The 28,000-nt window shown below is 40.9% G+C and overlaps 2 protein-coding genes and 1 long non-coding RNA gene across 7 annotated transcripts; 1 reads left to right on the forward strand and 2 right to left on the reverse strand.

Moving 5' to 3' along the window:
- The first annotated feature begins 1,465 nt into the window (after window positions 1-1,465).
- Window positions 1,466-14,808, forward strand: cdcp1a (CUB domain containing protein 1a). Of its 5 annotated transcripts, XM_088999031.1 has the most exons (11): window positions 1,485-1,685; window positions 3,593-3,641; window positions 3,734-3,924; window positions 3,994-4,200; window positions 5,469-5,828; window positions 5,896-6,264; window positions 7,686-7,883; window positions 8,746-9,108; window positions 9,720-10,067; window positions 10,148-10,235; window positions 13,355-14,808. In XM_088999031.1, exons 4-11 carry the CDS (start codon window positions 4,176-4,178, stop codon window positions 13,785-13,787), a joined length of 2,184 nt encoding a protein of 727 aa, XP_088855157.1. In that variant the 5' UTR covers window positions 1,485-1,685; window positions 3,593-3,641; window positions 3,734-3,924; window positions 3,994-4,175; the 3' UTR covers window positions 13,788-14,808. The 5 variants fall into 5 exon arrangements, with proteins under 5 accessions (XP_088855155.1, XP_088855156.1, XP_088855157.1 ...); XM_088999032.1 differs by lacking the exon at window positions 3,593-3,641 and having other exon boundaries at window positions 1,621-1,685; XM_088999029.1 differs by lacking the exons at window positions 3,593-3,641; window positions 3,734-3,924 and having other exon boundaries at window positions 1,466-1,685.
- A 1,274-nt stretch (window positions 14,809-16,082) lies between these two features.
- clec3ba (C-type lectin domain family 3, member Ba) lies at window positions 16,083-27,651 on the reverse strand. Its single transcript, XM_088999036.1, has 3 exons — window positions 27,438-27,651; window positions 27,277-27,372; window positions 16,083-17,276 (listed from the first exon to the last, which is right to left on the reverse strand). The coding sequence occupies exons 1-3, from the start codon at window positions 27,535-27,537 to the stop codon at window positions 16,876-16,878; spliced, it is 597 nt and encodes a 198-aa protein (XP_088855162.1). The 5' UTR covers window positions 27,538-27,651; the 3' UTR covers window positions 16,083-16,875.
- Window positions 19,045-20,634, reverse strand: LOC148896561 (uncharacterized). Its single transcript, XR_016115342.1, has 2 exons — window positions 19,486-20,634; window positions 19,045-19,398 (listed from the first exon to the last, which is right to left on the reverse strand). It is a non-coding gene; the product is annotated as an uncharacterized LOC148896561 (long non-coding RNA).
- Window positions 27,652-28,000: the final 349 nt, after the last annotated feature.

The raw sequence follows: 28,000 nt of genomic DNA on the forward strand, positions 1-28,000 counted from the left end.
AGTATAGTATGTACGTAGTATGTAGTAGTGATGTGTCGTTCGCGAACGATCCGGATCTCTAAAGTGAAGCGAGGTGGCTCCTAACCAGGAGCCGGAAATGGGAGCTGCCCTTTCCCCCCCTCTATTCCCCGCCCCCGGTCTTCGGTTAGAGCCACACGTGATTGGTCAAGAGGCGGAACGGGAGAATTACAGACACACACAACAGTGAGGAGAACGAGGAGTGGTTCGCGGAAAGAGAAGCACACTGTGAGTAGCACACGAAACAGGAAAGGGGATTCTGATTCTGAAAATACTTTCTCAAAGAATCATACCAGAATCATATATGACAAAGAACGTGCTGCAGTCCAAGAATGGGTCAAAAAAAGCCATAGCTGTTTGTCTAACAACTGACTGCTGAAAATCCCGAACCACAACATCCTACATGTCAGTTACATTCCACGTTATTGAAAATTTCAAAGTGGGGACATGTCTGCTGGATTGTTCTGAGTTCAATGAAAGACACATTTCTGAGAACTTAGCAGAGGAGCTGGGGAGGTACTGCAGAACGCATGCACTGTTTTGGAGCCATTTGAGCAGGTACCTCACTGGTACCTCGTGTAGACAGGTACAGTACAGTGGACAAATGTTATAATAATAATAATCATCATCATCATAATAATAATAATAATAATAATAATAATACGTCTGTGTAAGATCTCAGTCGTACAGGAGTGGTCCATCGATGAGAAGGTTTCTTCAGCCGTCCGTCATCTGTACAAATTTGCAGGTTTCGGACGTTTCGCCTCCTATCCAAGAGGCTTCGTCAGCGATACGACCAGTCAGACTTTAGTTCGCTGACGAAGCCTCTTGGATAGGAGGCGAAACGTCCAAAACCTTCAAATTTGTACAGATGACGGCTGAAGAAACCTTCTCATCAATAATAATAATAATAATAATAATAATAATAATAATAATAATAATAATAATAATAATAATAATAATAATAATATAATAATAATACATTACATTTATCACATTATGCTGTTATTATTATTCAATTATTATCAATTTTACTAGTTGGGATTATAGCATTATTAATATTGAAAGCAAATTAGTGACAGCTGATCATCAGACCAGAGTAACCACAGGGAAAGTGAAATAATATTTGATATTATATATTTGATATAGTGTATTTTTTACATGAGTAATTCGTTTTTCACAAAATTGGACATGCGTTTTGGTAGTTAATTAATTTAAGCAACAAAAAATCTGAGGACCCATTTGAGAGCCAAAACAGCCGGATCTTTTTAGTGAGCCAACCCAAAAGCGCCGTCTCTCTGAAAGGAGCCGGAATTCCCATCACTAGTACGTAGTAAGCGGAAGGGAGGTACTCCTCACCTGTGTACCCGGAAGAGCAGTTGATTCATTTACCTGCAATTTGCCACGCCCCCCAGTCCCACCCCACCCACACACGAGCTCCCACAAATCCCGGAAGTTGATAAGGTGCGATCTCATCAACGTCCGACTTTTGCCGAACAGTTTCTTCTCCTTCCTCCCCCCGCCGAAGACATCATGAGGGCAGCATGCTCAAAGGTTCAGTAATTTCACTTTGGAACAAAGCGACAGTACCTGTGAAATGTTGGTCAGCATGCCACTTTTGAGAATCACACTTTGTCTTCTCCTTTTTGTCTCCTGTTTGGCTTCAGGTAAGTTCAGAGGTTAATTTTTAAACGAATCTGATATAAGTTACTCTTGCTATGTTAGTAACCGAAGAATCACGTAGATTACATTACACGACTAATGGCCTGCGTGAAGTGCTGTGAGGTGTTGACTTATGGGAGTGTACTGGTAGTTGATTGGTGCAAGAAACTAAACAGGACTATAATGAAAACGAGTTTCATTACGAAATGTTGTGTGCCTTCTTTCTTTCTGTCTATCTTGAATTGAATGTATTTTATTTTTATTTTATTATCAGAACCAGAAGGCCTTTAATAGTTTTACAATGCTTCATGTCACAAAGAGGGTCCAGCAAGAGCTCAAGAATTGGATTGGATTTACCTTCATTTGTCTCGCAGTGTGGAAAAAATTACATTTCACAGCAGCAAAGGTATGAAAGGAATGAACGTAGAAAAACAAAATACATGAGCTGCTGCAAAGGCAGCCACCCTTGCGGCGCCATCTTGAAGCCAAAAGAACAAAAAAACTAAATAACATTCATTCTTAAGCACTTTCTGTACCTTCTTTGTTACATGAAGAAGTTCTAGAATGAATGACTCTGTGTCTTTGTGTTGTCATATTATTTGTTCGTCTGTGTAAGCTCTCAGTCGTACAGAAGATTTCTTCAGCCGTCATCTGTACAATTTTGAAGGTTTCGGACGTTTCGCCTCCTATCCAAGAGGCTTCGTCAGCGAACTAAAGTCTGACTGGTCGTATCGGCCGATACGACCAGTCAGGAGGCGAAACGTCCGAAACCTTCAAAATTGTACAGATGACGGCTGAAGAAACCTTCTCATCCATATTATTTATTATTTCGTTTTTTTGTTCTTTTGACTTTTGTTTAGGTAGACGTTAGTAAGAAATGTTGTGCTAAGTCTATTCTTTTTGCTAATTAGCTTTCTATCTATTTGTCTTACTATTCTATTTGAGTTACTTCAGGGTTGAGTGAACGCTAGCGCGTGTGGCTGCCGCTGCTCACCCACAGAAAAACGTATCCTGTGACTGTAAAGTGACCTTGAGGGTTTTGAAAGGTGCTTATAAATCAAATGTATTATTATTATTATTATTATTATTATTATTATTATTACGTTTATATTAAAAACATTTATTTATCAGAAGCTCCAAATTGCCCATATGTGTGAATGTAGGCGTCAATGATTGTGTGTCCTGCGATTGGCAGATGACCAATCAATTTTAATAATAATAATACATTTTATTTATAAACACCTTTCAAAGCTCTCAATGACACTTTACAATCACTAAACAGGAACATGAATAAACCCACAGATAAAATTATAAATAAGAACAGGAGAGAAACCTATACAGAGACTGATTTTAAATAGGTTGGTTCTGAGATGGGATTTGAAGGTGGGAAAAGAATCAATATTACGCATGTTGGGAGGAAACTATTTCCAGACTTTTGGGGCAGAGCGGCTGAAAGCCCTGTCCCCCCAACAGGCAGGGGGCACACAAAGGTCGAGGGAGGCAGTCAGTCAGTCATTGATTTCACCACTGACAAATGTTTAAGGTTTTGCGGGGATAGTTTTGATCTCAACTTAGTTTCTGAAAAACTTGCCATTGCAAATTGAACAGTTTAGAAATAACTGTTTTATTTATTTATTATTATATGACTGGAAGTAAAGCATCTTAAAGGACTTCGGAGTAACCTTTCTTGTTTGTTCATTTGGTCTCCGAATCCCACCGTGTTGACCCAGGCGCACGTTACTCTCCTGCAGGTCGTAGGTTTGAGCCCGTAGCTGCACCTCAGGTTCAAAATGGGACGACTCAAAGAGAGGACTTTGAAGTTCTGTTTGTGATGTAATATGGGGAAAGAGATAATTTAGATATATATACTGTGACCGGAAGACTTAGAATTTCTGTTTGTAATGTAATGTAGGGAAAGAGCTGCCCATTTCACGTTAAGATCAGAGCATTGTCATCAAATGGTGAGTATAGTTTTTGCTTTTTTGAATGTTGCTGTGCCGATGACCATTTTGTGTTTGGGAGCCTTTTACTGAGCGAGTTGCTTGTTCTGTAGCCACAAAGGGACATAAGTCTTCTTGTGCCGGTCCCAGAGGGTTGTGTCAGGAAGGGCATCCGACGTAAAAGCTTGGCCAAAACAAACATGCGGATCAAACCTAAAGGTGGAGGACACTGATTTGCTGTGGCGACCTCTTGAAGGGAAAATCCGAAAGGAAAAGAAGAAGAAGAAATCATAGTGAATCAAAAGTAAAAGCATCTAGTCTGGTGTAATGGAAGTGAAATGCAGACCCTCATTTTCTCTTCACTGATTTCTAGGGTTCCGGTCATTGACGGTCATCCCTGACATAGGCATCACTGTCAACATCAGCACACTGGCCAAAGGATCATTATGCAAAGTGTGCTCTGCGTTGACACGCAATTGTAAAGAGTCACTATTGATTGAAGGCAACGGCCCTGTCAATGTGGAATTCTATTGCTCCAGACCCGAGAATGAATTCATGGTGGAGATAATGCAAAAAATTGGTAAGATTTTATGATAAGAAAAACGCTTGATCAGGGATAGGCAATGCAACACTGCTAATAAAAAATATATATATCAAATTGTATAATTGTTTGATCGTCTTATTTGAAGTTGTTGGGTTAGAATATTACAAGCTAATATTTGGATTAACAGTTAATTTTAAAATTGTAAATACAGTAAAGTCTCGTTATATCGATATTCAAGGGAGTCCGAAAAAATATCGATACAACCGGGACTATCGATATATCCGACCCTGTTTGCATGTAATTTTCTCCGTGCGTGCATAGAAATAGTATCGATATAACCGGGACTATCGATATATCCGATATCGATATAACGAGACTTTACTGTATTATGAATGGAATTAAATAGTTACCTTATCCCCATTTGGTCCTTCGTGGGATCTGTTTCACGTCTCTGTTCCCAAGGTATTTCCCGACCTCCAGGCGGGGTGGAAGGTAGATCAAAAGTTGCGTCCTGCCGAGTCAGCGTTTGGTCACTTCCTTTCATCTGCATTGTCCAGCGTTTGGCCATGTTGTCATTTAACACTTCCTTTGTGTCTGCCAGCCGGCTCCCCTTCAATCTCCTGGCACCTGAAACATATGTCTCCAACCAACAATACCTCGTTGTCTGTTGTCTATATTTTACAAGCAAAGGAATATTTATATTGATTAAATATTTTAATATTTATCTTGAGCAATGCTTAATATGGCAAAATAAATGTACTTATCTAATTCAAAGTGAAAATACAACAAAATATGAGCAATTGTATGGACTGAGTGGGCCCCTGCATGCTTATAGTTTGGTAATGTTTATCAAATTTTCAATGCATTTAAAATATTTTTATAGAGATTTTACAGTGCTGTTATTTTTTTCCCAATTAACCCCCCATTTTTGTGCAAAGGTTCAGTAATATTGGCAGTTTATTGTTTTTTTTAAAGATATTTTTGCCTGCTCCCATTAGATGCAGATGTTCACTATTTACCTTATCAAGCAGGGACCCACTGTATACAATACATTTAACATCACAAATATATTTATTTTATGAAATCATTCAAATTTCTTGGAGCAAAAAAAAATAGAAATGAAAATGAATTAATATTTTGTTTAAATATTTTTCATATGGTTACTTTCTTTGTTTAAGTTATGGACTATTAACCTAGCGTATCTCAATTCTAAAAATCACATTTGGCCTTTGAGCGCATTTGACAACATTTTCCCATCCTCAAGGCAGACTGATACTCACTACTGTGTAAATCTCTCTCTTCAGAATGTACCACAAAGGCATGCGGCGAGGACCTTGTGCGGGTGGTTTCACGCTTCAGCTCGTGGTTGCGTTTCCACCGCAGGTTCACCTGGAACCTGAAAGCCTCGGGACCAAAGTCATTCCAAGTGGATTTCCCCAAGGGAATGAGACAAAGTCATCCATCCGAAAACTGTTCGGATATGCACACTTATAATTTAAAGGCCTTCCAGAAGACCGGCACTGTGCTCATCGGAAAATACTGCAGGACAGGCCCCATCAGCGCTGCGCAGATTCTAAACCAGGGTAGCTTCTCTGTGGATGTCCCACCAGGACTGGAAGTCCAAAGTGACTATTTTGCCCTGTCTGCTGGGGAAGACATCAAATGTAAGTTAGTTTCTGAATGCAATCGTCTCCATATTGTCATGAATCTAAAATGATGTCTCTCTTCTAGCTCTTGCCAAAATCACGTTATCCCTGCCAGAAGGGACATCTTCTTATGAGTTGCTCTCTCCAAACTTCCCAGAGAGTTTTCCTGATGATGACGTGATGGAGTGGTACTTTGAGCTCACGGGTAAACAAAGCACGGCAATCGAGTTCCTTGATCTCACAGAGCCACGTTGTCTGAAGAAGGAAACTGCGGCCGAGTACCACAACAAAGGCAGGCGGGCCCTGGTGATGCGTCTGAGGGACACCCAGCCGGTCCAGAATCTGGGAGACTTTTCTCTGATTCTCAGGAACTGTGAGATGGACAGAAGCCGCACTGGTTCTCCTGGACTCTCGCTGAAACTCAAGGTGAATTCTTCAAGGATCCACTCACCAGGTATATAGTCCTCTTTATGACTAGCATTACGTAATGTTGGACGTTCATATTGATTTTAAAGTTTGGGTAAACATCCTGAAGTGTGGAACCCACAAACCACACTAAAGTGCAAGATTATTTTATGGAAAACAATCATTGTACGTGCTGCATCTTCAATATTTATGGAATACGGTGGTCACAGCTTGTGTTGGTTTTAATGTGGTGTCAAGTTGGAAACAAAGTTAGGTTTTCATATCTCATACAGACAAGCAGCTGTAGTCACAGAAGTAGCTGTTTTTTTGTAATTACCATTGTCATTCAAATTGATGCATTTTTGATGAGAAATCAATTTCACAATGTTGGCAAACATTGGAAAAAGCTTTCGATGAATTTATCGACAAGGATATGTTTGATGGAGTGAAAGTTTGTGTTGTAGTGTTTTTCCATTGTTTAGAAAAAATGGAATCTCCCCTCTACAAATGGCTCACAACTTGATTGCACCCAAAAGCTTTCATTTTCTTACCACGATGACCCTGCGCCTTATATGCAGGTGCGCCTTATATATGAAGTAATATTGAGCCACAACAGGTCGCATCTACTGTCAGCACACCCCCCCCCCCCCCCCCCGCGTCCATTTCCCCCTGTGGAAGAAGTTTTGCATAACCCCAGCCTCTACTGTAACGGTGTGCCTTATATTTGGAAACTTTTATATATTTATATATTATATTTTGAAAACTTCATTGGAGGTGCACCTTATAGTCCGGTGTGCCTTTTATATGGAAAAAGTTTGAAAATACACCATTCCTTGGGGGTGCGCCTTATACTCTGGTGTGCTTTATACACTGGAAAATACAGTATTTTCTTCATGATAAAAAGCACAATGACATTAATTAGAACTTTTCTTTAATCCAAGAGAGTCAGCATCCTGCCAAAGGTGAAACAGGAGCTCTTCATTCAAATTACTTCAAGTTGTATCTTAGTTTTATTTGAAGAAATGACCTCGAAATCTGAGCATTTTTTAGCAAAGCGGTTTGTTTAGTTTTGCTACAAGTAACAGTTGGCAAAACTGATTGGGATATGACATGTTGCGGCAGGTTTACATATATTTCCCATTTTCATAACCTGTTGGAACAACGGTGCAGACTCTGACGGCAAAATGTGAAACGGAGCGCAATGTGACAAAACGCCCCTTTTTTAAACGTTAAAGAGTCCTGTGCCAGTGATTATTATGTATTTTTCATTGTCAATTTTGAAATGTGTTTGGTATCTTAACGGGAATACGAGTGTGATTTATAGACGCCCCTGGGTTTGTGTGCTCACCGCTTAAAGTCGTCATGAATGACAGTAGCTCAGCGGGAAACTCCTCCGGTGACGTGAAGGATCTTGTTTTGCCTCTGCTTTCGGAGAACAAGGCTCACAACGCTTTTCACTGTCCCTTGCAGTGCTCTGTAGCGTGGACCTGAAGAAAACAAGGGGCCTTTCCCTGCACGTAGAAAAGCTAAAGCTGGCCTCTAAATGTGAAATGAGGATGAACTCTGTGATCATGGAGAACATCACCGTGGCAGCCGGAGGTGTTTCGCAACTGTCTTTTCAGGATTGTCTTCCTCAAGACATCAACGTCACAGCGAGTGGCGTCATCGGTAAATCCGCATTTGACTCACACCTGCTTGAGTTTTTAACTCACGACAGTCACCCAAATCCTAATTCCAGTTTAACATTTTCAGCCTGGATATAAAAATATATTTTTTTCAAGAAACAATGTCCTGACTAAAAACAATGCCCCAAAAGTCTACTTTCATTCAAAGTATCCTCAAATAATTTGGTGCACTGCTTTTCTATCTAATGATATCTTAGCTTTATTTCACAACGGTACTTTAAAAACGTTTCTTTCGTCTCAAAATTTTACACACGACACACATGAACTTATTCACTGCCATTCCTGAATATATTCAAGAATAAATTTAAAATATGACGTGGGGTGCCATTCCTGAATTTGTTTGGGTTTCTGTGGCGATAAACTGGTCAGACCTCTGGCAAAACCTCTGGTTTTTCCATCCCACGAGGGGGCAGCATTTGCCATTTGTACAGCCGCCCTCATTTCAAGCTCATAAGTCCAGATCCATATAATTTAGAAATTAACTCCTTTTTCTGATGAAAGAAGAGTCTAAGGTTTTTTACGCTGCATTGAATGTTTGATGCAGTCCTAAAACTCAATATTCTCTAGGTCTTGGAATTTGAGTGGACACATTTTTGTGCGTGTCTGGCAGTGAATGAGTTAATGTCCAAGTGAGTGAGACTTTTTAGTTTTTACATTTGGCAAATATAGTATACTGGGGAGGGGGGATAAAACAAACAGCTGCATAAAATGTTATGTGTAGAAAAAGTAAAAAAAAAAAGTGAATGTATTCAATTTTGGAGTTTTATATGCAACCCTGAATACATAATGTGGGAAAAGTTCCCACAAAAGACTTCATCAATGCTATCCCCCATGTTTTTATACAGGCTGCAGTCAACTTAAAAACTGCCCAAAAGGTCCAGTGCCTCTCATGGTTCCTTCCTTGCCCCGCTGCCTCCCGTCCCCCTTGAAAATTGTGAGCTGGGCCCTGCGCCCTCCCCCACATGGCACTGTGGAGCTCACTTCTTTACCTCTGAAGCAGTCCCTGCCGGGACAACTGTGCAACGACAGCGTCATTGCCCTGACGGAGCATGACGGCACGACGATAGGCCACTTCTGTCCTCAAGGGGCCATTCAGAAGGTCCAAATCCACACCAACGTGTCTGTCACCATGAGCAGATCGGGGGACTTAGGACTGAGATCATCTGTGAAGCCTTTGTTGATGGCTACTTTGAAAGAGGAGATAGCAGGTAGCAAAGTGTTTGAATACCACTTTTTAACAAGGCGCTTTTCAAAAACCTACTCTTCAATTTCCGGTGTATTAAACGCACCCAAAAGCCTTACTTTTCTTCAAATGATGACCCTGCGCCTTATACAACGGTGTGCCTTGTTTGTGAAGTAATATTGAGCAATAAGGGTTCTCGAAACTACTGTCAGCAGTCACCGACTCCATTTCCCCCTGTAGAAGTAGTGCGTAACCCCAGCCTCTACTGTAACACCTTATAATGGGGTGTGCGTTATATTTGAAAAACATGTATATATTTATATATTTGGAAAACTTTTTTCCATTCATTGAAGGTGAGCCTTATATATGGAAAAAAGTTTGAAATACGGCATTCATTCAGGGTGCGCTTATACTACGGTGCGCCTTATACACTGGAAAAGACGCTATTGATATGACAAATTGAGCAAAATAAACATAATAGTAGTCTTAGTTCAAGAAGAGTTATATCAATTTTTCAACACTGTTTGGACTGCTTTAAAACCACCAAAAGTGATCCTGACAGTGCTTGATTTGATTGTGGAAAAATATGTGTGCACCCAATGTATTGATGTTGACGGTATCTTCTCTCCAACACAGAGAGGTACATATTCACTGTGTCGCCCAAAAGAGACAGCAGATTCCTTCTGGCGACGCCCGATTGGCCAGTGGGGATGAAGTCCTACGCCACCGTCTCCTGGATCGTCACACTTCCCCCGAAGATGGAGGCGCACTTGAAGTTCATCAACCTGAGCCAGCCCAAATGTGCCAACCGACACACCAATATCCGGGTGCAGAGGTTCGACAATCTAGAGGAGGACTACAGTCGCAGGGAAGACGAGGCAGCCGACGACATCAGCGTCTCTGCCAGTTTCTACCTCAACATGTCCAACTGCATGCCTGAGAGAGGAGACTTCATGGTCATCACAGAGCTGACCGTTCAGAAAAGTATGTTTTAAACTTCTATTCAGTGAACCGTTCAATTTGTACATTGGAAGCAGTGAAGTGCAACGTTTTTTCTCACTAAGGCCAACTACTGATCACCGTTGTGAGCGTGGTCGCTGCTCTGGTGATCCTTTTCCTCGCTGTGTTGGTGGTTGTCTGTTTTGTGATTAAGTAAGTGCTCTGATGATTCTTCAATAAACTATACAGTGATACCTCAGCTTACGACCGCTTTAGCTTCCAAACTTTTCGCCTTACGAACATGAAATTTGCGAGAATATGATATTGGCATACTAACTAGTTTTCATCAAACGAACCAATCCACACGGAACGCCACGGTGGTTGGCGGACTAGTTTTCGGCGGAAGAACACCAAACCACACGTTCGAACAGCGCCACAGTGGCTGGCGGACTAGTCACCCCCTTGCCTTGAGTGCATACATGGTTTGTTATCAAGGATACTTTTGCTATTATGGGACCAAAAAGACCCCACCACAGGCTAGTGTTAAGCCGAAGAGGACACAAAAGAAAATTATGGTCGAGCAGAAGAAGGAGATCGTCGAAAAACACGAACAAGGTGTGCGTTTGTGTGACTTAGCGTCCCACTACCAGTGCTAAGTCAACCATTGCTATGTGTGGCTAAGGGTCTTTCTGTGTTGTCTAAGCAACGGTCTCGGGCAATAGAAGAGGTTGAAAAACTTCTGTTGATTAGGATTAACGAAAAGCAGCTAGCTGGGGACATTGTGAGTGAGGGTATTATCGCCGGGAAAGCACGGCAACTTCACTCGGATATCATCAAGAGGCAACCTGGAAGTTCGTCATCCATTGACAACTACCATAACAAAGGTAAATAAAGCAACTATTATCCAGTAGTTTATTTCTTAATTACAATACAATAGCACATTTATTATACATAAAAGAAGGTATATTTTGTGTAGTTGTATCTTGTTTAGTAGAAAATTATGTTATGGGGACCTGGAAGCGGATTATTCTCATTGTTAATGGTTTCTTATGGGAAATAAATGTTTGACAGATGAACTTTTCGCCTTACACACACTTTCTGGGAACCAATTAAAGGACAACCGACGTCTCCGGACAAGTTGTGTCCATAATTTGTAAAATGGCTTCAAATAACTTCTACTGAGCGTATTTTACAAAGATTCCACCGCATATAGCTATATTTTACGTTTTAAGACTCTGCTGAATATTCCGGAAGTCTTGTTTTTGAGTTGGTGAGGAGTCCGTGCGTGACGTCACTGAAGGAACGCCTCTGACCGAAAAAAATCAGAATCAGAATCAGAATCATCTTTATTGGCAAGTATGTAGAACACACAAGGAATTTGTTTCCGGTAGAACACGCTGCACTAGTATCGTTGTAAAAAAAAAAACTGCTAAGTGGCACTATACAGTTCCATTTTGGCTACTGTTGAAGTAAAAAAAAAAAAGGACACATTGTAGCAGTCCTTCCATCAGTCAATGCTTGTTAGGTCTGAAAACCATGCGTTGCGCCAGAAGAGGGCGTCTGTCATGTATACAAGACACTGTCACATGACACTGTCATGTCTACAAGAGGTCGCCATTTTCTATCTCTTTTTGGGTGAGACATTCCCCCCAATGTTGCCTCAAAATGGCACGGAATAAATTCTTTAATCGATTGCAAACATGTATGCTTTCCTCTTCAGCACTATTTGAATCATATTCATAACTGGATGTGTAACAAGAAAGCATATTCTCCGAATCTGAAGCCATTGTTTTGATTCACAAGCAATGCAAGACGTCTTGGCGTGATGTCACGAACTGGGGGCGGGACTTTCTGAAAATGCCCAATGCGCAGCTCAATTTTTCGCTCAGATTTTGGACACTTCAAGTCATTTTTATTGGTGTTTTGCATTTGAATAAAAATATCATACTGCATGTTTTGGGTATTTTAGATGCTATAAAACGTTTTTCTGATGTCAGTTAGGAAACAAAAAAGTGACGTCGGTTGTCCTTTAAGTTCATGAGCTGAGGTATCACTGTACTCTTTTTATTAGATTAGTATTTACTTAGTAGGGACGTGTGGAACTCCCAGCGTGGAGTAAACATATCCCTAGCCATCCTTTCAAATGTTTTTGCAAGTACGTGCAAATGTATTTGCAAGTGCATTACGTGTGCTCATGCCTTCATCAGTACCCTGAGGCATTGTGGGAAAAGAATACAGAAATCATCTATTGCAGCCATCACGATAAACCCATAAAAATTACATCTAAACATGCATACACAAGAAAATATGTCATTTTTTTCCCCTGTGCAATGGGCAAGTCAAAACCCCGTGGCGTGATGGGGAAAAATATGTGGTAAGACAGGAATTGTCTTGGCAAGTATGTTCAAAATATACTTGTTGACTAAATACTAGCACTCTCATGTCACAGCAACTTTGAAACAGCTCTACTGCGATGCAGTCCAGTTCCACACAACTTAGGGATAACCACTTATAGTTAATAAAAAAATGAACCAAATTGTGTCAAGGCTGAATTTCGACACATAATACAGCTCCTCAAATTACGTGTATTATATGTACTCAAAAGAATCAAATTTGTCAGATGACTACTCAACCCATGACAACAATTTTATCATGATCTTTTGTTGCCTTTAACTCATTCACTGCCAGACGTGCAAAAATGTGTCCACTCCAGTGCCAGTTTGTGTCGTTGTCACTCAAATTGCAGGAAGCACAAAATATTGAGTTTTAGGACTACATAAACATTCAATGCAGCGTATGAAACCAGAGACTTTCATCAGGAAAGAGTTAATTCTCAGGTTATATGGGTCTGGGGTAATATAAGGTGCAAGTGGGGGCGGCTGTACAAAAGGCAAATGCCAGAGGTCTGACCAGTGCTTTATTGGCACACCCCCCACCTAAGAAAAACCAAAACCCAAACAAACTTGGGAATGGCGCTCCACGTCATGTATTGGATTGGATTGGATTTGCCTTTATTAGTCTCGCAGTGGGGAAATTTACATTTCACAGCAGCAAAGTGATGAAAGGAAGTGATGGCAGAAATGAATTTTCAATTCCCAAATAAATTCGGGAATGGCAGTGAATGAGTTGAAACTGTTCAGAAAAGTGGATCCAATCATTCATTGCGCCTTGATTGAAATCTGTCAAAATCAGGAAGATCAAGAGTTAAGGTGTCACAAACTTGATAACTAGCTTGAAGATTGTCAAACTAAATACATTACCTCTCCTTACTTTTAAAGAGGGACACCTTCTTTCTTTTATGGCATTGATCGTTTGCACACATGTCCAAACAGGAAGAAGAAAAAGAAGCTCAATCACGAGGTGTACATCTACAATCCCGACGGCAGCAGCTTCAAGCTGGGACACGACAACTTTCCGAAAACCCGCGAAGACAACGAGTCCCATGTGTACGCTTCCATCGAGGACACGCTGGTCTACACCCACCTGCTTAGGAAGGGGGCGGAGATGGGCATCTACACAGAGTCAGATGCGTACGAGCCTTTCGCAGGGCCAACAGACTCTCTGGAGTCGACTGACGCAAACATTGAGATGGGGGTTTACCAAGCCTATCCGTTGCCCTCTCAGCAGGCACCCCCACTTCCCAACAGGCCCCCCAGCCACAGCCACGCCCTGGTGGACAATATCATTTACCAGGCCCAACCCCCGTTGGATGAGGACAACGCGGCTCCGATGGGGGCACGGTTGGAGCTGGAGGGAGGCACCTAATTGGATTCAGGATTTTCACCAGACTTTGTTTTTACCAACTTGAAGGTCTTCCTTCCCGGTTTGTCGCTTTGTGACAAACTCAAGCCTGGCCTTACAAGACCTTGTTTTTCCTGCATGGGTTTTTGCACCAAATTCACAAGCTAGATATGTTGAGACTTGACTGTTGCTGGCATTTACTTTTATTCCAAGTGGCGCAGCTTCTCTTGTGAAATCTGAAGCAAGTCATCTTTTTACTGCTTTTGACCAGTGGGAATGAAAAAAAAACACTTTTGAAACAAGGACTACTTTTCAAATTGCACGTTTGTACCAATCACATGTTGAGGAACGCATTTTGCATGTTATTTAAATAGCTTTTAGCCATTTTTCATAATAAAGTCTCTCAAAGAAATGCATAGTGTGTTGTTGCAAAAAACCTTAAAACTCACCAGTTCGTTTGAGACAAGGCGGCTACTCACTGGATTGGTCGCCGATCTGTTAGAGGGCATATTGAGAGACAAGACAACCATTGATGCTCCTATCATCACTTATTTTGGTGCAGCTTTCACATAGCATTTACTGTCTTTTTAGCTTTGGTTTGTGTGTATTTGTTTCTGTGTGTAGATGTAAACGAACGTACTTTCCTGCTTATTAAGAATTAAATCTATTTATGTAAAATAATATTGCGACTTTAGGCTGTGACTAATTTGTGTGGGCAGTGCACTGCATATCATAACACAATTATCCTAAAATAGAGGTTAAAAGTCATTTTAAAATCCCACTCCCTTAAATGTTATGCCTTTACATGTTAAGTCTGATGCAGGCTTCCTCTGGCTTAATCAACTTTTGTTGATTTCATTTGAGGGTGAAGAAGTTTACACAATTCCCCTTTGGACGTTTTGTCGTCTCAAGTGATTGAATCATGAGTCAGTGACAGGTAACAGCAAATATGACAGTTGATGTGATCATCTTGGCTCATAACTGAGCACCCTATCTGAACTAGCATGTTGTTTACAGCACATAGTGTATTAAATCATTCATGGGCTCCCATTTGTTTTTGTGGTTTTCATTTTGAGAAACAAATCGCTTCCTCCTTGTTTATTTAACCTCTCTGAGCTCACAGGTCAAAGCAGAGTTGGCTTAAAGTCATCAATAACAGCCTGTTGGTCATCCATTACATTTCATTTAGGGTAAATATTTTGGACTAAATGGTGCACAGAAATGCCACGGAATAGCGTTTGCTGAAAAAAAAATAGCCGTATTTGGTTTCTTCGTTGATACAAGAATATAAATATGGGAATCCATTTGTTTACCTTGAAATCTCCCAGCAACTATTTTTTTCTGCTTTGACAATAAACACTTTAAAACAAACAAAATAAAATATACAGGGCAATAAAAATGACCTACAGTACAATGAGACCTCGGCTTAGGAACACCTTACCTTACGAACTTTTCGGTTTACAAATGTAAAATTTCTGAAAATTAAACCTTGGAATACACACTATTTTTCACGATACACACCCACCACGGCTGGCGGAGTGATCTTCGGATCTGGCGGAGTGATCTTCAGCGGAAGCACACGACCGAACAGCGCTCCAGCCAGCCCACCTTTCCACACGCCATCTCTCTGAATTCACACGTCGATCGCCTCCGAGGAGCTATTTGCAGATGATTTTGCTATTATGGGACCGAAAAAGACCGCACCACAGGCTTGTGTTCAGCCGAAGAAGACACAAAACAAAATCACCGTCGAGGAGAAGGAGATAATTGAAAAACACGAACGAGGTGTGCGTTTGTGTGATTTAGTGGCCCAGTACGGCTATGCTAAGTCAACCATTGCTACCATTCTCCGCAACAGAAAAGCCATCAAAGGTGCGTCTGTTGCAAAAGGTGTTTCCGTGCTGTCAAAGCAACAGTCTCGGGCAATCGAAGAAGTTGAAAAACTTCTGTTAATTTGGATTAACGAAAAGGAGTTATCCGGCGACAGCGTGAGTAAAGCAATTATATTCGAGAAAACACGGCTAATTCACGCCGATATCACCATGCAAGGCAACCTGGCCAAGCAACCTGGAAGTTTGGCGCTTATTGAGGATTTTAAAGCCAGCAACGGATGGTTCGAGAACATCTGAGGGCCAGGAGGAGGAGATGGCTACAGAATCAAGTGAGCTCATCAAGGCAATGTTGGCAAAGTGGAATGATGTGCAGGCTTTTATCGAACAGTTCCATCCAGAAAATACTGTTCTATGTGAATCATCAACACGATGAAAGATAATGTGATGCCTCAGCTTCTTAAGACCTTACAAGTCAGAAAGCAACAGGTGTCAATTAAGAGGTTTTTAATCAGCAAAAATGATGAGTCTCCAAAGAAGCAAAGAGAAGCCACACCAGAGGTTGAGTTACCAACAGTGCTTATGGAAGGTGACTCTCCTTCCATAAGCCATCAACGACCATCACAAAGGTAAATAAAACTTTATTTTACAGTACAGTATATTTCTTTAATTACAGTCCTCATGTAATGTGCCTCTCTTTCCAAACAGCAATTCCCTCTGACCTCTGACCTCCAACGCCATTCCATCAAGCCATCAATGACCATCACAAAGGTAAATAAAACAACTATTTTACAGTACATTTTATTTCTTTAATTACAGTCCTTATGGAATGTGACTCTTTCCAAACAGCAATTCCCTCTGACCTACGACCTTCAATGCCATTCCATCAAGCCGTCAATGACCATCACAAATGTAAATAAAGTGACTTTATTATATAGTGCAGTGTATTTCTTTCATTACAATACAATAGCACATTTATTATACATAGAATAAAGTATGTTGTGTGTAGTTTTAAGGTTTATTTAGTTGCAAATTATAATTTATGGAAACTTGGGAACGGATTATTCTCATTTTAATTGTTTCCTATGGGGAAAAAAAATGGGATACACACTTTTCGCCTTACACAGTCTGTCTGGGAACCAATTAAGTTCGTAAGCCAAGGTCTCACTGTATTTGCAAATGTTGTAAATGAGGGCATGGCTAATGTGCAGGTTTTTTAAGCGTAATACAAAAATGCCCTTTGTACTGAAATGGTCTACATGGCACCTTGAGGTTAACTCTGGTCACACAATATTAAACTCGCACACGGAAGCTTTTTCAGCTCGACAGATCTCATCAAACCACTTCCCACTGGCCGTGGTGGCCAACACGCCGCAGTTCTGGCTGCGCCCGCCGTCCGGCTGCATGGTGATCTCGGTCTCCCAGTTCTTGAAACGCAAGTTGGATCCCGACTGGTCCAACCACTGGCCTTCGGTCACCATGTCGTTGATGCCCAGCCAGATGGGCTCCTCCGGGCTGATGCTCTGACGCACGTAGGCGTACAGCTGGTCGTTTTCGGCGCCATTCAAGGGGGTGCTCAGGCTACCTCCCTTTGCCACACAGTCGTCACTGGCTGCGTGGAAAGTCTTCTTGACCGGATTGGCGAGGAAACATTTGCCTGGGACCTTCGTTCCACGCAGACACACTGCCGTGGATGGAATGACAGAAGATGTTAATTTAACCATGACGTGGTATACTTTGAATCAAGAGCTGATACTTGCAATTGTCAGATAAAAATAGTATATTGTACCCTCAATGTGATATGCTTTGGATTAGTCTAAGTCCCATTCAACTGACAAAGATTTCATGGCTTATGATGTGGTTTGCTTTGAAACAAGAGCTGTTCCTTTCAATTGACACACAACTTAGCGCAACTGTATTTGGATTTGCCTTTATTAGTCTCGCATTGGAGAAATTTACATTTAACAGCAACAAAGTGATGAAAGGAAAGAAAGTAGAAAAACAAAATACATGAGCTGCTGGAAAGGCAGCCACTCTGTAAGTCAGTCATCACTGTATAAAAACTGCTGTACATGGAGCATGTGTGTGTGTGTATATATATATATATATATATATATATATATATATATATATATATATATATATCAGTGACGTGACGTGAGGTTCATGGCTGGTGAGGCACTGACTTAATCGATGACGTCACCGCTTGTCTCTACTTAGTATTTGAACGGTAAATGTGAAAATTCTGCGATTTTGAAAAAAATCCTAAAACGGTGAAGTTAAATGGACAAGAACTTTAAAGTACAAATCAGTAAATACATCTGTTTAATTAATTTTTTCATTTGATATATCCATGACAGCTTTCCATGATGACAGGTGAGGCACTGCCTCACCTGCCTCCACTGACTGCACGTCACTGCCACCTTTATATATATATATATATATATATATATATATATATATATATATATATATATATATATATATATATATATATATATATATATATATATGTGACACTCAGGTGACAGTCGTGCCTGTGGTGGTCGGAGCACTCGGGGCAGTGACCCCCAAACTCGACGAGTGGTTGCAACAGATCCCGGGAACAACATCGGATATCTCGGTCCAGAAAAGCGCAGTGCTGGGAACAGCACGGATACTGCGCAGAACCCTCAAGCTTCCTGGCCTCTGGTAGAGGACCCGAGCTGAAATGGGGACAGACACCACCCATGGTGGGTGAGACGAGGATTTTTTATTTTATATATATATATATATATATATATATATATATATATATATATATATATATATATATATATATATATATAGAGAGAGAGAGAGAGAGAGAGAGAGAGTAAAGTCTCGTTATATCGATATTCCCGGGAGTCGGAAAAAATATCGTTATAACCGGACTATCGATATATATCCGATCCTGGGGGCGGGGGGGTGCGTAAATGGAGAATCTTTGTTATGGCATGTAATTTCATCATTGGGTTCATGGATTGCGTATCTAACATGTTTTTTTGTACAGTAGTGAAGTGAAAAATAAAGTTGTGCATAAAATAATAACGTCTTTACACTTTTTAATGACTATTTCCTTTCAAAAATGCAACCAACCAATGCTAAATCGTCAAGTTCTATTCACACGAAGCCACGAACGCCAGCATGTACAATCATATGAAAAACAGTGATTGTTACAAGCAATAAAGATATCTGGATGCAACACAATTAAATACTGTACATGAATGAAAAACCAAAACGTTTACATAACTTACGTGACAGTTCGAGAGTGCCTGAATAGAATGCCGGCGCGCAGCTGTGACGTAACAATGCAAGACGTCTTGCCGTGACTTGAAGTCATTTTTATTGGTGTTTTATTATACTGCGTGTTTTGGGTATTGTAGATGCTATAAAACCTTTTTCTGATGTCAGCCAAGAAACACAAAAAGTGATGTTGGTTAACCTTTAATGCACAGTATGGAATGTACAGTCATTTTCAAAATCATCACGCTTCAGCAGACAAAACAACAAACATTGTTGCAAAAAACGCTTGCATTCATATAACAGTACATGTACATAACACTGCAATTAGTACGTATGTATGCTATTTAAAAAAGTCATCAATCTTCTTCTGCTTCCCATTTTTATATTTTAATATAAACAACGCTTTTGTCGATGTTGCAAAAGGTGTGCATTCAGTCGGTTCTTCTTCATCGTCATTATCATCATCACGGGAATCTTGGCTTTGACCTCTGCTGCGATATCCGCATCTGATGAGCTTGGGAATGTCGCAATGTCTTTGTCGACTGCAACATACGATGCAATGTCGGCACCTTGTTTTTTTTTTTTTTTGATTTCCCGATAACAATATGTAAGTTGTAATTTATCGGTACCCATCATGTTAGCGCACGGCATGATTGTAAGTCTTTCTTTTGAACGTTTACCCCCGCGGCAATCCTCATCCTTGTAGATGTAGGATTTCTCTGGCTGCAGCTTGTAAAATAAACCAGTTTCGTCAGCGTTGTATATGTTGTCCGTATATGTTGAAGACACACAGCTGCCGTCTGATACACACGAGCTGCTGTCTGAAAATGGCGTCTGCCCGCGAGAGCTGGTCACGTAACGAAGACACGTGACCAAGTTGACCAATGGTGCGACCGATGGCGTGTCACGTGACAAAGTCACACGGCCAAGTCGACCAATAGCGCGACCGATGGCGGCTCATGTGACCAAGTCGACCAATGGCGCGACCGATGGCGGCTCACGTAACAAGACACGTGACCAAGTTGACCAATGACGCGACAAATATATCGATATAAACAACAAAAATGGCCGACGGGGGATGAAAAGGAGCACCGTAATAACCGGATTATTGTAATAACCGGGTATCGTACTAAACGGTACTAATTATACATAAAAAGACTATAAATGCGCAAGGGAAATGAAAATAGTATCGTAATAAGCTGTACTATCGATATAACCGATATCGATATAACGAGACTTTACTGTATATATATATAAAGGTGGCAAAGGCCAAACAAGAGGCCTATGATGACTTATATGCTCGGCTGGACAGGAAGGAAGGTGAGACTGATCTTTACAGGCTGGCGAGACAGAGAGACACAGATGGTAAGGACCTGCAGCAGGTTCGAGTGATTAAGGATAGAGATGGCAATGTATTAACAGGTGCCAGTAGTGTGATGGGAGTGACCAGGTTGGATAGGATCAGGAATGAGTACATTAGAGGGACAACTCATATTAGAGGCTTTGGAGAGAAAGTCAGAGAGGCCAGACTGAGATGGTTTGGACATGTCCAGAGGAGAGAGAGTGCCTATATCGGGAGAAGGATGCTGAGTCTTGAACTGCCAGGCAGGAGACCGAGAGGAAGACTGAAGAGGAGGTTTATGGATGTGGTCAAAGAGGACATGAAGGTAGCGGGTGTGAGAGAAGAGGATGCACAAAACCGGGATAGATGGAGGACATTGATTCGCTGTGGCGACCCCTGAGGGGATAAGCCGAAAGGAAAAGAATATATATATATATATATATATATATATATATATATATATAGTAAAGTCTCGTTATATCGATATTCTCGGGAGTCCGAAAAAATATCGATATAACCGGGACTATCGATATATCCGACCCTGCGCGCATTTAATTTTCTCCTTGCGTTCATAGAAATTGTATCGTAATAAGCGGTACTATCGATATAACCGATATCGATATAACGAGACTTTACTGTATATATAATTTTACAATTTACAATTACAATTACAATTTTCATTCTTACAATGTATTGAATAAACTACATTACTTTGTTTTTCATTTGGTAGCCTATCTTTTGGATGCACTAATTTTTGCCTTAACGTGTTCATCGGTTTGAAATAAGTAGGAATTTTGTGTTGCCAAAGGACTCTTCAGGAATTTTTCAGAAACTCCTGCAATGTAAGGTACTGCTACTCCTCTCCTTTTTGTATCTTGAGAATTTTTGGTTCAATTTGGATCGTTCATGCAATAGCCTGCTTAAGCAAAACAGGTTAGGCAACATTCGTAATGCTGATGAGGTGATACCGGTGGGAGTGGGGCAAATAGGCCAGTCGTTAGTCAGGAATGTAGCAACAATCAGTGGGGCCACAGGGAGTGGTCCTCTGCTCCCCCCAACCTGAGAGTAGGGACCTATCATAGCTGTGTCCGGCGCCGCCATGTCCGGACATTAGGGATATATAAACCTTCAAAAAGTAAGATGACGGCTGAAGAAATCTTCTCATATATATATATATATGAATGTAGGAACAATGACAGGTAGAGGTCGAGAGCTGGTTGACATGATGAAGAGAAGGAAGGTAGACATACTGTGTGTCCAGGAGACCAGGTGGAAAGGGAGCAAGGCTAGCAGCTTAGGGTCAGGGTTTAAGTTGTTCTATCATGGTGAAGACAGAAAGAGAAATAGAGTTGGGGTTATCTTAAAAGAGGAGTTTGTTAGGAATGTCTTAGAAGTAAGAGGAGTATCAGATAGAATGATGAGTCTGAAGCTACAAATTGAAGGCGTCATGTTCAATGTTGTTTGTAGGTATGCCCCACAAGTAGGATGTGAGCTGACAGAGAAGGAGAAATTTTGGTTGGACTTTCATGAAGTCACACAGAACATCCCGAGAAGTGAGAGGGTTGTAATTGGTGGAGACTTCAATTGACATGTTGGTGCAGGAAACAAAGATGATGAGGAGGTGATGGGCAGGTTTGGACTCCAGATGAGGAACGCTGAAGGACAGATGGTGGTTGACTTTGCTAAAGAGAATGGAAATGGCCATTGTGAATACTTTCTTTCAGAAGAGACAGGAACATAGGGTGACCTATAAGAGTGGAGGCAGAAGTACACAGGTAGACTACTTTTTGTGTCAACGGCGCCATCTAAAGGAAATCAGTGACTGCAAAGTAGTGGTTGGTGAGAGTGTAGACCAGGGGTGGGCAAACTTTTTGACTCGCGGGCCGCATTGGGTTCTAAAATTTGACAGAGGGGCCGGGCCAGGAGCATTTAGAGGGAGTGTTTGGGCCGGAAATACTAAGCCTAAAGCATTAAAGGACAACCGACGCCTTCCGACAAGTTATGTCCATAATTTATAAAATCACTTCAAATGACTTTGACTGAGCGTATTTTACAAAGATTCCACAGCATATAGCTATAGTTTACATTCTAAGACTTGCGCTGAATATTCACTAAGTCTTGTTTTCGAGTTGATGACGATCCCCATGTGACGTCACGTTTGGACCGCACCTGACCGAGAAAGCGACACACAATGCATTTTGGGTACTTTGTTTGGTCTGAAAACTTCGTGTTGATGGCGAAATTAGAAGGAAAACACAACACATAAATAACGCCATGGTGAATCATTGTGTGTTGCACCAAGACAACTATTTGATATTCGCTGACACAAATTCACAGCTGACAAATCAGCCCATTTCCAACGGAGCTTGGGCGCAATCTTCTGCATTTTCTGGGTGCTACATTGCTGTCATTGGCGGCTCGAATTGATATGGGAGGACTCCTTGAATCAATTGCAAACATTTATGCTTTCCTCTTCAGAACTATTTGAATCATATTCATAACTGGATGAGTAACAAGAAAACATCTTCTCCGAATCTGAAGCCATTGTTTTGATTCTCGAGCAAGGCAAGACGTCATGGCGTGACGTCACAAACAGAGGGGGTGGGACCTTCTGAAACTGGCCATTTCCAGATTCATTTTGAAGTCATTTTTATTGGTGTTTTTCATTTAACTAAAAATATCAGCCTGCCTGTTTTGGGTATTATAGACGCTATAAAACGTTTTTATAATGTCAGTGGGAAACACGAAAAAATGGTGCCGGTTGTCCTTTAAATGCAGTGTGTACAAACCTCATAGCACAGTAAGAACCCAAAATGTGAAAAATATCCCTGATCAGTTAATAAATTTGTCTCAAGGAATATGGCGTTTACATACTATTTCGCAGATACTTGGAGGAGGAAATGGAAATAGATTAAAATAACATATGCACTGTGATTCATCAAGATTGCGTCTGTTTTTAATAAGTTTTCTTTGGAGGGGCAAAGTTAAAGAAATCAACATTTATTGTAAAATGGAATCACTTTCAACATTCAAAACATATTATTCCACAACGAAATATTCAAGCTCAATAATGCCTACTTGTGTTAAATTCCGTCAAATCATAGATGGTTTGTCCTGACCGCGCGCTCAACAAACTCCTCACTGACGCCCTCGCCTTCACGCGCAAACAATACACGTGTACCGTCGCCGAGCACACAGACATAGGCAACCTGCAGTGAAATTTGCATACTCGGCACGGCAGCCAATCAGAAGCCTGCTTCTTTCTTCCGGACTTTCGCAAGCGTTATAAAGTCGTCCAATTGCATATAATTTTCCGAAATAGATGCACAGATCCTCAGCCCAGAAGAAAGATTCAAAAGAAGCTAACAACATATGTGACGCTACAAAACGTAAATTTACGTTAAACCGTGACTGTAAAGTGTACGTGAGACTCATGAAAGGGGCTGAGTGGCTCGTAGGAAGCAATCCAAACGTTGCATTGTGCACCACAATGACAATCGACTACTGCAGCAAAATCTAGCCATGCACGTTTACCGTAAATTATGCAAGGTAGCATTTGTAGTAGGTACATTCTTGATTTAAAAGAAAACGTTATACTTTGTGACAATTTTTTTAATGTGATTAGTTGTCTCATTGTGCTTCAGGTTGTGAAAGATGGGGCAGGCAACTTTTCAGTTATCTGCCCTGTTGTCCGCTGACTTTTTGTCATGAGTTTCAGACGCTGTTTTTACTATAATTTGGGCAGGTACGGCGGGCCGGATTAAAAAGCCTAACGGGCCGTATGTGGCCCGCGGGCCGTAGTTTGCCCATGGCTGGTTTAGACAGACAGCATAGGTTGGTGGTGTGTAGGATGACGCTGGCAGTGAGGAAGATGAAGAAACCAAAGGCTGAAGTGAGGAGAAAATGGTGGAAGTTGAAAAAGGAAAACTGTTGCATAACATTTAGGAAGGAGGTAAGACAAGCACTGGGTGGGCAAGAGGTCCTTCCAGATGACTGGCGAACTACAGCGAACATAATCAGAGACACAAGTCGGAAAGTACTTGGTGTATCGAGTGGAAGCAAGGTAGATAAGGACACTTGGTGGTGGAATGGGGAGGTGCAGGAGTGTATACAGAGAAAGAGGCTAGCAAAGAAGAAGTGGGACAGTGAGAGGACGGACGAGAGTAGACAGCAGTACAAGGACATGCAGCGCACGGTTAAAGTAAAGGTGGCAAAGGCCAAACAAGAGGCCTATGATGACTTGTATGCTCGGCTGGACAGCAAGGAAGGTGAAACTGATCTTTACAGGCTGGCGAGACAGAGAGACAAAGATGCTAAGGACCTGCAGCAGGTTTGGGTAATTAAGGATAGAGATGGTAATGTATTAACAGGTGCCAGTAGTGTGATGGCAAGATGGAAAGAGTACTTTGAAGAATTGATGAGGAAAATGAGAAGGATCAAAGAGTAGAAGACGTGACTGTTGTGGACCAAGTCGTAGCAAGCATTAGCAAGGATGAAGTGAGGAGGGCGCTGAAGAGGATGAAGGGGGTAAAGGCACTCGGGCCTGATGATTTACCAATCAAGGTATGGAAGTGTCTTGGAGAGGTGGCGGTGGTGTTCCTGACTGGGTTATTTAACAAGATCTTAGATGATATATATATATATATATATATATATATATATATATATATATATATATATATATATATATATATATATATATATATATATATATATATATATATATATATATATATATATATGCTACCGATCCATGCGCACCAAATCCAGCAGACATTTAAACAGCTTCTTCCCCCAAGCCATTAACTCTTTGAACTCTTCAACAGTAGCCAAAATGGAACTGTATAGTGCCACTTAGCAGTTTTTTTTACGACGATACTAGTGCAGCGTGTTCTACCGGAAACAAATTCCTTGTGTGTTCTACATACTTGGCAATAAAGATGATTCTGAATCTGATTCTGATATATATATATCAGTGACGTGCAGTCAGTGGAGGCAGGGGAGGCAGTGCCTCACCTGTCATCATGGAAAGCTGTCATGGAAATATCAAATGAAAAAATAAATTAAACAGTTATATGTATTTAGTGATTTGTACTTTAAAGTTCTTGTCCATTTCTTCACCGTTTTTAGGATTTTTTTCCAAATCGCTGAATTTTCACATTTACCGTTCAAATACTAAGTAGAGACGAGCAGTGAGGCACCAGCCGGCTGATCCTCACCATGGATTGCGCAATCACTATGCTTACTGTGCTGTCTTGCTCTGCAGTGAGACCGCATTGCTGTCCTTCTGCATATCGCTATTAAAGCGTTCAAACACGTTTAGTATATGAACTCAATTTCTACGGTTTAGCTGGTGTATATAATGTAGAGTCATTGTACATTATAAACACTGTACTACAGTGTTTATTTTGTTTTATTTTTATCAAAACGCTGTGCGTAGGTGAGGCACACTGTTCTCCCGCCTCATGACAGGCAGGGGGCGCTTGTGATTCCAGAGATACTTCTTACTCCACGTCTGCAGAATAATAGAATTAGAGACAGAAAGCTACAGTAAACAGTTAGCAAGTAAAGTGCAACCCTGCAGTCATTTTTTCGTGTTGCTTGGCCTCACTTTCAGAATGGAGGATTACATATCTAAATTGAAAGAATTTTCTAAACTGGACTTTCAATCGAAGCAGGAGGTAATAATTAAAGGAAGACCAACACCGGAGCTAAAAGGTTTGCTTCAGACAACGGGACACAATACTCGCACTTTTCAGGCGGACTGGTACACACGAAAAGGCTGGCTGTGTGGATGTCCAGCAAGAAACCGCCTTTTCTGCTTTTCCTGCCTTCTGTTCTCAACTTGTGACAATGTCTGGACTCAAATGGGATATTGCGACCTGAAAATTTTACAACGGAGCCTCATCAAAAATGAGCGAAGACTCAACATCAGCATCCACAATGCTAAGGTAAAGGAGAACCGGGAGAGTTTAAAAGATCTCATCAATGCCACCTGCTTCCTTGCCAAACAACAGCTGGCATTTCGTGGAAATGATGAAAGTAAGGGCTCTGCTCACCGTGGCAACTATGTTGATTACATGCTTTCGCTCAGAAAGATGACAGGCTAGCGAGTCATTTTGGGACATCCACTGTATTTTCTAGCCTGTGAAACAGAATACAGAACGATTTAATTGAAGCGGTTGGTGATGTCATTAGAAATGATCGGTGCAGCCCCATTTGTTGCTGGAGAAGTAGACGAGATTGTCATTCTCAGCACTGAAAACATACAGTGGGAACAGGACTGATCAAGGACGACTTTCTTCACTGGCAGTGATCTCCGTTGAGACAGAGAGACTTTTAAAACTGAAGAAAGATAAGGAAGGCTTCTACAAAGAAGTTATCGATGCCTTTCTTCAGAAGGAGCGGCGCATGGACTAAAGGTAACACGATAAAAACGTTTTTTTAATAATTTTTTTCTATGCTACAGTTTGTATATATAAAAAATGCTGACATGAAATTTTAAACAAAATACGTTAACTGTTGCCAATCAAATGGTGAATAAACTACTCATCGCACGTCACTGATATATATATATATATATATATATATATATATATATATATATATATATATATATACTCCAGTGCACCTTATACACCGGAAAATACGGTAAACATGATGTGGTATGCTTTGGGTCTAGTCGTTCCTTTCAAATTGCGAAACAGAATGAGACTTCTCATGATGTGGTATACTTTGGGCCCAGAGCTATTCCTACGCATTAATGAACAACATTAGATGAGGCATGATGTGTGGGTTGGATCAAGAGCTGCTGCTTTCCATTGACGAGCAGAAAATTTCACATCCCATGATGTAGTGTCCCTTTGATCAAAATGTGTTACTCTGCACTGACGACAAAATCACATGGTCAATAATTCAATCCGAATGCTCTTTTCCATTGAAAAACATAAAATTAAATTCCAGATTATGTGTTACGCTTTGGAACATCCCCTATCACGTTTGCATAGGTCAACAATAGTACTGCACAGTTTAATGCAATGTTTATCAGAGTCAGTCAGTGTTTATGAAACAAACTTACTTGACTGCAGTGATTGCTGCTCTTTCAACACGTTCAGGTCGTAAACAATGTCTTCAATTTGTTTCTGTAGTTCTTCAATTGCAGCATTGATAGCGTCTGTCATGATCAAAGAAATTAGGTTAGCATCACATTGTGAAGTTAAATGTGAACATTGACCTTACCTTTCTTTGTGATTCTCTTCTTTTCTGTTGTTTGCTGGTGTGTGCATTGCATCAGCAAAAGAAGGCAAAACAACAAGCAAATATCTTGCAGGCGTTCCATGATATCCTTTTTAGAAACTCTTTTAACTGCGCCGTAAAGACTTCAGCCTGCAGCTTTGCATGTAAGTCTTGGACACACTGCTTAGGAGTGCAACGTTTGGACAAAGACCTCTTATCTCGGACAGCACAAATGTTTTGCAGATGTCTTACAAACATCTGTGTTGTTTTGGAAAGCATGAGTGGAGGCGGGCAACAGAAGTGCGCTGAAACATTTGGCAAGCCCAAGTATTTGGTTTTGAAATGTGTTCAGCCTGCTCGTGAAAGTTAATGAGCAGTATTATTGAAGTCCCCTACGATGCATTTGATCAGTGCACATTTCTTTTTCAGATGTTTAAAAATACGAATCAACCCGAGTGCAATATTCTGAGAGTATTATTCCATACGTGTTATAGTGCAAATCGTGATTTCAAAGAACATGTAATGCATGGTATTACGGGTCCAAGTTCAGAGAGCATGTTTCTTTT

Source organism: Hippocampus bargibanti, linkage group LG06, assembly GCF_051943395.1.
Source record: "Hippocampus bargibanti isolate YZ-2025 linkage group LG06, ASM5194339v1, whole genome shotgun sequence".
NCBI classification, from domain to species: Eukaryota; Metazoa; Chordata; class Actinopteri; order Syngnathiformes; family Syngnathidae; genus Hippocampus; species Hippocampus bargibanti.